General features: G+C 37.7%; 1 protein-coding gene across 1 annotated transcript; it reads right to left on the reverse strand.

The window, feature by feature from the left end:
• Positions 1 to 526: 526 nt before the first annotated feature.
• Positions 527 to 8,605, reverse strand: Cav2 (caveolin 2). Its single transcript, XM_020168953.2, has 3 exons — positions 8,367 to 8,605; positions 7,887 to 8,074; positions 527 to 2,799 (listed from the first exon to the last, which is right to left on the reverse strand). The coding sequence occupies exons 1-3, from the start codon at positions 8,514 to 8,516 to the stop codon at positions 2,649 to 2,651; spliced, it is 489 nt and encodes a 162-aa protein (XP_020024542.1). The 5' UTR covers positions 8,517 to 8,605; the 3' UTR covers positions 527 to 2,648.
• Between the last annotated feature and the right edge of the window lie 3,265 nt (positions 8,606 to 11,870).

The following is an 11,870-nucleotide window of genomic DNA, read 5'->3' on the forward strand; positions in this document are numbered from 1 at the left end:
TTATTAGAGGTTGGTCATTTTCCCAAATTGACCACAAGAAAAAGCTATGCCAATATCAGCAAATACTCTTCACATACTTGCTTTCCAAAAATAATTTTGGATTTTACACTGGCTTCATGGTACATGTATCTAAAGTACATGTGATTTATATTGCTATTGGTTTCATATTTAAAAAATTAGAAACAGAAATTTCAGTCCATTTAGCATTAGCAAGAAGATACTTTATAAAGAAGATGAAGTATGGGTGGGTTTGTGAACAAGCTACTTCCTACTGTTCATCAACTGATAGAAAAATTTATGTGGAACCTCTGAAAGTGTTGGAAAAACAAAGAATTACATTACTTAAATTCATGATTTTTTTGAAACAAGTACATTTCTGAATAAGAATTAACATGTATTTATTACTTATTTTGAGTTTTTCATAAGTTAAACTTAGTTTGAAAAGATTCTTATTAATCAGTTTAATATTTAATATAATAAAAGCAACAGTCAGAATAAAATATAATAAAAGCAATGGACACAGTAGCAAGTTTTTGCAATGTTTATTCTAGATACTGAGGAAGGAAGACTTTTTGTCTTCTACTTCCTCCTGTCCCAAATTTTAAAAATATTTGCATAATGAAAACTTTATTCACTTTATCCAATATTTAAGTCTTTGAAATAATTCATGAAAAAACTCATTCTGAACGTAATCAATACTATTCAGAAATAAGGAAATCATGCATATTAGAAGTTAATATGCACAGTTATATAACTGTGTGTATTTTGGCTTTAAAATTTGCCAATAACTATTTGAAAAGATCAAAGCATATCATTTATTAAAATATTTTATTAATCAAATATTTTTGGCTAATCATATCTAAATGTTTAAAACTATATTTTTGGCAATACTGGGGTTTGAATTCAGAGTTTTGTGTTTGCTAGGTAGGTGCTCTACCACTTGAGCTACTCTGCCAGCCCTTTAAAGACATTTTAAACACAAAGAATAACTATAAACTCATGAGACTGATTGGCCTTTTAAACAAATACAATAAAATCTATATAGCCAAATGGTGGCAATGTTTTAAGGTAATGATCATGTCTTTTAAAGGATGCTACAAAGTCCTAAGGCAGTCTTGGAATATCCCTTTTACAACTACCTTCCGAAGGATATTAGTTTCATAATTTAATTATTCTCTTGACTTTGTTCCCAATGGTATTCTAGTTCAATCATGTTTTATTTTATATCCACAAAAACTGGCAATTTTGAAAAACTGTATTAATCTGCATTGAATTAAGATTTTTGTTAGAAGGATATTCAAAGAAATGTTAATTCAGGTTCTGATATTATTTCTGAAATTTGAACACTAAGGTTTATAAATTGTAGTAACTACTCACACTATAGACTTTTTTTTATGTGCCTATCATGTTGCAATAATGAGATTTTTAAAGCAATGGTAACCTGTAAAACTAAAATAGGACTTTATACCTCAAAAAAGATAGTTAGCTTTATATTTTCTTATAAAATACATATTAGAGAACATTTAAGTTTGTAGCCATTAGTTGTTAATGTATGCATGTAGCCCAGTATCATGGACCCTCAAAATTGAAAAGCTCTCCTTTAAATATTACTACATTAATCATTGTAGTAAAAATTGTCCTTAAGTGTCAGAAATAGCCTTTATCAAAAATGTTATTAAATAGCACCAATATTACCTAAAAGTAAAGTGAAACATTCATAGGAATGTAAAATACAGATTCAATTTCTAACTGCAAAAGAGAAAGAATCTTCTAGACAAAATTGCAACTAGATATTAATTATCTTGGTAACATAGCTAAATAAATATCAGCCATAAAACATTTCAGGATTTTGGTTGAAAAACTTAGAAATGAAAGCCTCATATACCACTCTTCTACATTCTGTGCCCAAAGAAGCTATATAAATGCAATCTTACCAATGAAGTTACCTTGTGGGCAATACATTTAGTTATTCTATACATTAGTTCAACAAGATAACAAATATAATAAAATCCTTTAAAGCAATCTGATTAGGGCAACATTTATATTAAGTGCAAAATATACAGTAAAATGAAACATCTTGTTAAATAGACCTGTGGGTTAACAATATCTTAAAGAAACACATTTTGACGATCTATTTTCACATTTATTTCATCACTGTGTACTTTTGTTATGCAATTTCTAGGATCTTTGTAGTTCTATATTTAGGTATCCTTATGATCATACCTTTACAAGTAATTTTGAAAGTATTACTCCCAGAGTAAAAGAAAACAAGAAATTCTATACTGTTATGAGCAGTAGTGCACAAAACTATTGTAGTATTTTGAAGGACCTGTCCTTTGATCATTATTAATTCATCAGTTTAAAATATATACCTTTGTACTGAAGTCAAAACTGTCTGCCTTTAATATTAAGTGTTGACAACCTGCTGTACAATTTTGGTTATAAAATAAAATATCAAATCCTTGGCTATTATTGGAAAAGTATTATTTGAAAAGATCTGCCAATATACATTTCTAAATGTGAATGCCCATCTTAATAGTTTTCTTAATTAGAACAGTTGAGAAATGAACAGAACAGTAGTGCTTTTATGTCACAACAACAAGGAAGTATTACAGTTTCCAAAGTCTCCAGATCCAGGGTTTAAGTGTTCAGTCGTGGCTCAGTTGGAAGCTGACAGAAGAGAAGCTTCGCCCCATGCTTGTACACAATGGGGCAATGACAACATCTGTCACACTCTTCCATATTGTCTGCACTGAAGGCAGGACCATCAGACAGGTCTTTACAAAAGGCATTAAAATCCTGGAATGGAGGAAAAAGAATGTATGATTGTTGCTGTTATCAAGTAAGGCTACTGACTCTTGTAAATATTTTATATGTGCATACATATATAACATATATAAAAATACATATATAAATAAAGTCTTTTGAGGGGTTTTTGTAATTGTTTTCATTATATATTCTGACTTTAAAGTAGGTCTATTTTTATTACTCATTATATGAGAGTATCCTATGGACACTCAGGAAGAGAATCATAATAAGTGTTATCCCTGATAACCAGAAAAGATATAATAATGACTTAATTCACTTAGATTTGATTGAACATTTCAAAACAAACAAATGGGCAATGGCCAGAGTGGTAAGAGGTACAAAAGATGTGTTAGGTAAAAAATAAACAAGCATATTGATGATAAATACTAACATTCTTTGTAGTGGGGGAATGCTATTGGAAAGAGTAAGATAAAAGTAAACAAAGTGTATTTATCTACTTGATCTCTGCCCCTAAACATTAACCAGCCTAATTCTTCACATCTCCCTAAAGCTCTACTTCCTGGTTGCTTTCCTGTTGCCTCACCCCACTTCCTTCCCCCTGAACCAGGCTGGGTTGTGCTTCTAAATTACTGAAAAAAACTTCTTAATTTTCAAAAAAAAAAATCATAAATAGATGCACATATTTCTGTCTTTCCTTCTAGAACATAAATATTTTAGGAAAACTTGAACATTTGTAAATATTTGAGTGGAAATGAGTTTAGTGTTCTATTAAGCTTTATATTGTTAGTTATGCATTATATTAATTGCAATTTATATTAATTTTTATAGTAATTACACACACTGAGAAAAGCTATGTGGTATAGTTAAAGGAGCCCTGCAACTGCAGTTGGAACTCTTAGATAAGAAAAACTAGTCCGTCCTCAAGTTATTTTTTGTAACGCCCATTCTTAAGACAACTATATATTCTTAAATTCTCTAGGCTGGTGAATTTTCTATGTAATCTTCTGAATCATGTTCTCTGTTGTAGTAGTTCTCTTTGAGCACAGAAGTGTTTGTGAATTCTTATGCATTGCTGGTGGTCTCAGTGGAATCTTTACTGTTACATGAGTGGGGACCACGGAGTGAGGTGGATTTTCTTGGTTTGCTATTAAAATGTGACTTAAAGGCCTGTTGCTCATGGTACTGTTTGGTTGGTGTATCCTTAGAATACTGAATTATGAATATTGCCTATCTACAGAGACTATATTTATCTTGTTGTTTGTTCCAAGTGCTAAATATTTGAAGTAATTTTATGAGAAAATTAATTATGGGATATATCAGAGCTAAAACAGCTGAGTAGAAACCTGAATGATGGCAACTTTTGACTTCTTATCTATTACGTTTCTCATTTAATGCTGGCTTTGGGCACACTGCTATAAATTAAAGTGAGAAAAGGAAATCTTATACAGAACTAGTTATCAGGGCTGACACTTATGCATCCTTGAGTTGTCCACAGGATGCTGTCATATAATGAATAGTTAAAAAAAGAAAGATCTATTTTGAAGTCAGAAAGTATAATGAAACTATAACAAAATAACCTTAAATTGATGTACAGCAAGACTGAAGGTTAGATCAGAAAGTTTCTTCACTTACACTTTCTACACTTTCCACTCTTTCTAGACTGAGAAAATTTCTCTCCCCTTAAGTCCTTAGATCTCCATGTCCTAAAACAGACTTAAGTAAGCACTTGACAAAGTTGATTTTCCAGTACATCAAAGTATAGTTACCCATACTTGAGGACGATAGTTCATAGGTATAATTAAATACATTTTAATTTTATTTTCTTTAAGTTGTTATGCTCTTATTTTAGATCAGAGAATCCACTAATCTTTGGATATAAGACTTAAAATGTGTTTTCCTGATTGTATGGCTTCTCTTTTGAAACTACATACAATTTGGAGTAACCCAAAATTGGGTTGAGACTCAATGTGGTCAACCAAACTTTTCTTACATAAAACTTGTATTCTCTAGGATTATACATTCCTCCATTGGATAACTTAGCCCAGGTAACAGTTTGTTAGCTTTGTATTAACTACAGTGTCATTGCCACAGAGTTTGCTACATTAAAAGTATCTTCTAGAAATGAGATTGCTACCACTGCATTCCCATAAATTGGACCTCTATTTATTTGTGCTGCATCCCAGAAAAAATAGGAGGTACAGATGTTCCAGACACATTTCCTTGGTTATGATCTACTAATGTCCAATAGCCTTATTTGCCAAATGGTGGCTATCTGTGTTTGTGCCATAGAATCAAACGATTCACTGGCTGGTCCCCAATGACCTGTATTTCAAGCTTAGGGTCCAATATCACCAGACTTCTGGCTTTTGTTTCTGTTGTTTATTTGTTTAAAGAATCTAAAAGTGAAATGGCACACATCTGTGGTCCTAGCTACTCAGGAGGCTGATGCAGGGGGATCACCTGAGCTCAGAAGTTCAAGGTCAGCCGAGACAATATAGTAAGATTCCATGTCAAAACAAAAGAAAGGAAAAAAAAAAATCTAAAATCAGATATGTGGTGACATATGTGGTTCAAAATCTCATTACTACATAATTTCTTAGCTTTGGTCACCACCAACTTCTTGGTAAAATAATAAGTACTGTTTAAAAATATAAAACAAATTTAAGAAAAAAAAGAGAAAAACTTTACTCAAATGTGTTTGTTCTTCTATAAGGCCTCCCATTGATCTAATCATATGTCATGGGAATGTAATCCTGTAAATGATTAAGTCTTTTTATCAAGGCATAAACTAACATTTAAGCATTTTTTGTTTGAAATTACTCCTCTATTTACAATTGTGCTGCCTGATGACAAATGTATGACAGTTAAATATTAATGTCCCACATGAATGTAATGTGAAAAATAAGCTGAAGTTAAATAATACATTTTATGTGACTAAAAAAGGAAGAGGTCTGATGATTCATCAATGGAAGCACTGCACAAAACACACCTCCGATTCTCAGGAGAGCCAGGTGGAGAGAGGCAGCATTTGGTTAATTGTAGTATTGCTTATATCCTTCCACCATTTAGTAAACGAAAACTTTCTTTTTCCAATTCTTTCACAAAACCTTAGAGCAAACATAGCTTTGTTTACTACAAACACCATACTCTCTATTTCCAAGTAGCTTCTCTTCACTTGCATTTGACAATGAGCTATGTGTCTGTCAGTCTTTCATATTTTTGAAAGCAAAAAAACCTGACAGAGGTTAAGATGACTGGTTTTAGTAACTAGGAACCCAATTGTATGTGCTGATTTAAGTTTTTCTAAAGAAAAATCAATGTGTGTACAAATATCTGAATGAGATAGTTATATGTCTGTCCTCTGTGTCCTCTGGCACATGCATAAAGACAAAGGTGTTTACTTCTCTGGCAATCTTTCTGCACTTTCAACACAATTGCTTACAACCTTCTTCATATATCCTTTAATTATCTGGTGAATTTTTATTTATTCTATCAAAACCTTTCAGACTTTTTTGGCCCATAGAGCCTTCCCTATTCCTCCCTCTTCCCCATCAGAGTTAACTGTTTTTTCACCATGGACTTTTGTACCTAGTCAGCTGTCCCAAATGCCTAGAGTTACCTGAAGGAGGATCCAAGGTTCATTGCCCAGCATGAATGACGCACTCAATAGATTTAGTTTGTGGAACTAACTAGCTAGCTGACTGACTGAAGAAATTAAGCTAGAGATAGTGAGGAAGAACAGAACAATAACTTTTAACAACGAGCAGTGAGCACATATTGGGGTTGTGACGATGTCATATAAAGTGATCAAGAGTCACACGGAAGCAGCTAGGATTAAACATTTCACCTGGGCCTCCCTGAGGCACCAGCTTAATAACTATTGTGGTACTAGGGATGAGTTTTCCTCTCAGAATAAAGGCCTCAAGTCCTCTAGCAAGCCTCTACCATTTGAGCCACACCCTCAGTTCTTTCACTTTTAATTTTCAGATAGGACTAGAAGCTGACTTTTGCCCCTCCTGGCCTCAAACTGAAATCCTGAGAAGCTGGGATTACACATGTGGCCCACCATGCTTGTCTTGTTTTTGAGATAGGGTTTGACTAATTTTTGCCTGCTGGCCTCCAACCATGATCCTCCTGTCTCTGACTTTCAAGTAGCTGGGATTACAGACATGGGCCACAAGTACTAGCCTAAAATGGCTATCCTTTCATATAACTTTAATACAATAAATCTTTTTGGTGGAACATGATGCTTTCCTAAGAAAAATTTTAGTGATTAAAAATGGTCTCCAAATTTTTTGTTTGTTTGCTTGAGGCTCAGGCTAGCCTCGAACTCCCAAATGCTGGAATTACAAGCATGTACCTCCACACCCCACCTCCAAAGTTTTATGATGCTTTCTGAGTGTGAATAAAGTTACTCAAAGCATCCTATCAATGTCCAGTGAGTGTCCATGTTTCTTTTCCTTTTAACTACATGTAACTCTCATTTATACATCATAGGTGAAAAATTCATTTAATGATCTTTTCATTTCTTTTTGCACATGTTGAGTTTTCATTCATTACTGGACACCCTTCATCTTAATTGCACATGCCTCATCTCCTCTGGACCATTCTTAACTTTTGGTAGTAGCAGAACTGGAGAGGGTCCTCCACAGGAGTTCACCACCGTTGATAACCCTCTAAAATCCTGTGTGTGCCATTGGGCTCAGAGATCACTTTTGTTTTACCCCAAACACAGGTGGTGACTAAATAGAAGGTAATGAAAGAAAAAACAGCCCTGCCCAGAACCACAGGCACAAGTCTTAACAGGGCCCCATGAGAGCAGTCCTGTGGCAGAAGCAGGCTTTCAGGCCCCCACCTCGGCACTCAGCTCACCCTTCTGTATGGAAGGAAAATCACACCCAGGAAAGAGGCGCATTCTTCCATCTGTTGAAATGCCCAGCCCAAACTATTATTCTGAGGAAAGCACTGCCTTTCAAGGCCTTCCAGCTCTTCCTACTGTGGGAACTCAAGCCGTTCTTCCCTCTGCGAACCGGCCTGGGGGAGGAAGGGAAGGGGCAGGTAGCCAAAACCATCCCTGCGTTTCAAAAAGCCGGCCCACCCAGAGTGCCCCTTCTCACCAGATGTGCAGACAGCTGAGAGTGGCAAAGAGAATTCCCGCAGCGAAGGCCAAGGGGATGGCCAGGAACACGGTCAGGAACTTGTAGATCACGTATTTGCTGATTTCAAAGAGGGCATGGCTGCAGATCCACACTTTGTCAAAGGAGTGTGTAGTCACAGGCTCTGCGATCACATCCTCGAAGCCCAGCTGCGGAGACAAGACGCAGGGACACAAACGAACTGTCACTCAACGGGTCGCCCCGGGAACCAGAAAAGCAAGAAGGAAGCATGTGGTTAGTGTCCCCAGCTTTTCTTAGGGTCACGATGGACGCACAGGAATGTGGCTAAGAATTTCTGGCTACACAGGGAGGCTGGTGACGGTGGGACCGGGGCAGGGTGGGGGGAACCCCATGGCAAAGATGGGGTGGGATGGGAGGAGGGACATCTGCATTGCTCGGCCGCGCAGGGACAGCCCAGGTGGAGGCCCGCCCCAGCCTCACCTGGAGATGCGAGTTGATGCGGTGGGGATCCCGATCGTGGCCGGAGTCCACGAACTTCTCCGGATCGGCGTAGTCTACGCCGCCATGGTGGCTGTAGGCTTCCTCGTCCATGAAGAGCTGCACGTCGGCCTTCTCGGTCTCGAGCCCCATGGCGGCGTCGGTGCGCGGAGCAGGCGGCGCGGCTCCCGGCGAGCGCGGCCTCTCCTTCCAGTGCGCCGGGCACCGCCCCGCCCCGCGCAGCCCGGGCGGCGGCCGCTTCCCGCGCGCGGCCCCGGCCACCCGAGCCCCGCCCCGCCACGCCGCGCGGCCCGGGGACTGGCAGGGCACCCCTGACCCAGTGAGTCACCTCCCCGCCCTGCCCGGCTGCTGCATGCCCAGACTGTGATGCTTAGGATGGCAGGTGGTCCCAGCGAGCGTGGATTGCTGGAGGGAGACAGCGGGGTGGTTAACAGTGTGGGCGGGGAATCAGGTCTGCTTGGACCCAGCTGTGGCACCTGCTTTGCAGAATTCTCTTGAAGGAATTAAATGTTAATTCATGCAAATATCTTACATGGTCCCTAACTCCACAGTAAGCTTCTGATCATACTGGGCTCCTGCCCTGTGCAGTAAGGAGCCGCATACACCTGATTACCAGAGGACCCCACAAGCACATCAGCTCTTCAGCTACTCCAGAGCCCACTGAGTGGGCAAGCAGAACCTGCTGGTGAGAACTCTGACCCCAGGAGTTTGCACCTTCCCACTCGAAGGTGGGATCTGTCCTCACCTCCAAACTACAACTCAATTTTCCTTTGAGTCAGATTCTGCTGAAAGATTTCAGGAACCTCTACGGCACAGACACATCTGTAATTACCTTGTAGGAGGAACTCTGCGAACAGAACCCTAACATAAACCCACAGAACAATGGACAAATCAGCCTGCTGACCATCTCTCAAAAGCCTTTAGAAGGAAGAAATTTGCATGCTTATAAAGGGATTAGGGTCTGGTGAGCTCAGATGTGTGTTTGGGGGCAAAGCGACTTACTGAAAATTTGTTTAAAGCAAAATTGTAGTCTTAGAGTTAGGGAGATGCCTGTCACTTGCCCTTCACCCAGGAATCAGTGCCGACCAGTAAGAACTGCCAAATACACTGTATTTGGAACCTGGTGCACATAGCAAATTCCCATGTGAAAACTGGATTCAAAGAATTACTTCTTTGGAAAGAAAAAGACTATTTTTAGAATAATAAAAATTACAAAAAGAGAACAGGAACTGAATAGGAAAAATGTTTTGGAGCCATAATTCAATATTTTTAAAAACTAAAAAGTTTACCCACTGGCACTGCAGTGTGTGGATGGTAGTGTCATAGCTATGCAGAATGTCACACTGTTGAGCCTCCCGGCCAACGGGGTCCTGCTTGCCATGCCCTTCTTCCTTACTTTTCTTTTTCAATTTATTTGTGTTTTGTTAAATCGTAAATGATTATTTAGACAGTGTACTTACTGCTTTTCAGTACTTAGTAACTCTGCCCTACTTTCTCAAGCAGGCCACTCGCTCGGAATTGGATCTCTGCTAGAATTGCTACCCAGCAACTCTTTCCCAAAGTGAAGAGAAAACAGAAAACCTTAGGGGAATTCATAATATCCAGTACCAGAAAATAGTAATATTTTGTTATTTTACAGATAACATTTTGTAAAAATTACCCTTCCTCAGAACCATAATCCCAGATCTTAAGACATTTCATCCAAAGAAGAAAGTCATTCCTATAGTGCTACAGTGGCCCTACTCAGTGGCTGAAAATGTAGCTAATTATTAGGGCTTCTTTTTCCCCTTCTATTCTTTGTCTTCTGATCACATTTCCAGTTCTAGAGAAATTGTTAAGACATTTGAAAGAGTTATCGCAAGCAATTGGCTCCTTTTTCAGGCAGTAGAAATAGGATGCCAACAAGTAAAATTAACATGGTCTTCACAGGACAGTGTAGATTATAGATTGATTTGTAAGCTGATAGGTATTTATAAAAAGATGCCTCTAAAACCTAAGCTAACTGGAACTCTTCTAAATTTAATGGATATAGCATCAAATTTAAAAAAGGAGGATTCATTTGTTCATTGACTTACAAGTTCTTATTGAATCCCTGGTCTCCTCCATGGGTTGGGTCTGTATGAGGCTCTTATTTTGAAGAAATTCTTGTCCATTTCACCATTTTAATATGTAAGGTTTTTTTTTTTTTTTTAGCAGAACTACAAAAATTATTTTGCTTATCCTAGTAGTAAATGCTTACAGCTACTGTTGTTCTCAAGGGCCTAAGTCAGAGTGATTCCCACAGCAAATATTCCCCCATCCTTACTAACTTGAGAGGTATTCCAGTGTTGGAGCTAAATGATTGGGCCTGCCCTAGTATCTCCCAGACCGTAGAGTTTCTCTCCAATGACCTTCCCCTCCCCCAGTTTTTTACATTGCCCTATAACCTAGGCAATTAAAAAATTTTATAATAAATCCATGCAGATCATTCATCCTCTGGCAATTATCATACATCACAGTATCTGACAAGAGGACAGACTTTTAAGTGGATATTAGTATATTTAGGCAATAATGACTTGATCATAGATTAGTATTTGTGAACAGGATAGTTTAAAACCATTTATTTCCTTGATTTTTCTCATCACAGTGACTAAGAAAGTTACTTTTCTTATTTATTGAAAACTGTGTATGAATGATCTTATGAATGAAAATATCTTAATTTTTTCTCAAATCACAAATGTATCATCCTTTATAGCTTACATACAGTTTGAATCAGGGTCTATTTTTCAAACTGCCTTTGTACAAGTTAGTTATTAATAGAAATAATAACTCCTTGGTTTTATCATATGGTTTAATAATATTGAAGCATTTGGGTTGGCTGAGAGTTCCTCAACTTTGACACCATTGATATTTGGGGCCAGATCATGCTTTGGTGAATTGTAGGGTATTTAGCAACACCCCTGGCTTCTACCCCATAGATGCTAATAATACTCCCTAGTTATGACAACCGAAAATGTTTTTGGACATTGCCAAATGTCCCTAGAGCCCAAATCACCTTTCTTCTCCTTCCCTGGGGCTGAAAGCCAATGGATAAGATGCTATAGAACTGTCATGAGAATGGTAAGAATTAAGCTCTGGCTGTACATTTATAAACCCAAGCTTAAGGTAAAGTTAAGGATTGTGTACTAATTTACCAGGGCCTTTGAAGTTAAGCTTTGGATATTTGTCTATCTTTTAAATTTTTCACAAGGGTCAAATATCAATGATTAATTGCTAAATTTCAATGCAATCCTAGTATTAATTAAGGAATGTTTATATTCCATCAAGAGACTGAAGAGAAGCAACTGCCAAGCCCTGTCTGTTTTGCTCCGGCCTCCTACACTTCCCCACAAAGGCCTGGCCTGTTTAAATGTTTGTATCTGGAAAATAATGGATTTGGGACTCCTTTGTTTTTAAGATTCCATTGTAGGGCTATATAAAATTCAGGGATTTTTGACAAACTTCAGC

Source organism: Castor canadensis, chromosome 2 (genome assembly GCF_047511655.1).
Source record: "Castor canadensis chromosome 2, mCasCan1.hap1v2, whole genome shotgun sequence".
NCBI lineage: Eukaryota > Metazoa > Chordata > Mammalia > Rodentia > Castoridae > Castor > Castor canadensis.

Coding starts and splice junctions, on each gene's coding strand:
- Cav2 (XM_020168953.2), bottom strand. CDS start 8,516: ATGGGGCTCGAGACCGAGAAGGCCGACGTGCAGCTCTTCATGGACGAG. Junction 8,075..8,366: donor GCATCAACTCGCATCTCCAG/GTGAGGCTGGGG, acceptor TTGTCTCCGCAG/CTGGGCTTCGAGGATGTGAT. Junction 2,800..7,886: donor CTCAGCTGTCTGCACATCTG/GTGAGAAGGGGC, acceptor CCTCCATTCCAG/GATTTTAATGCCTTTTGTAA.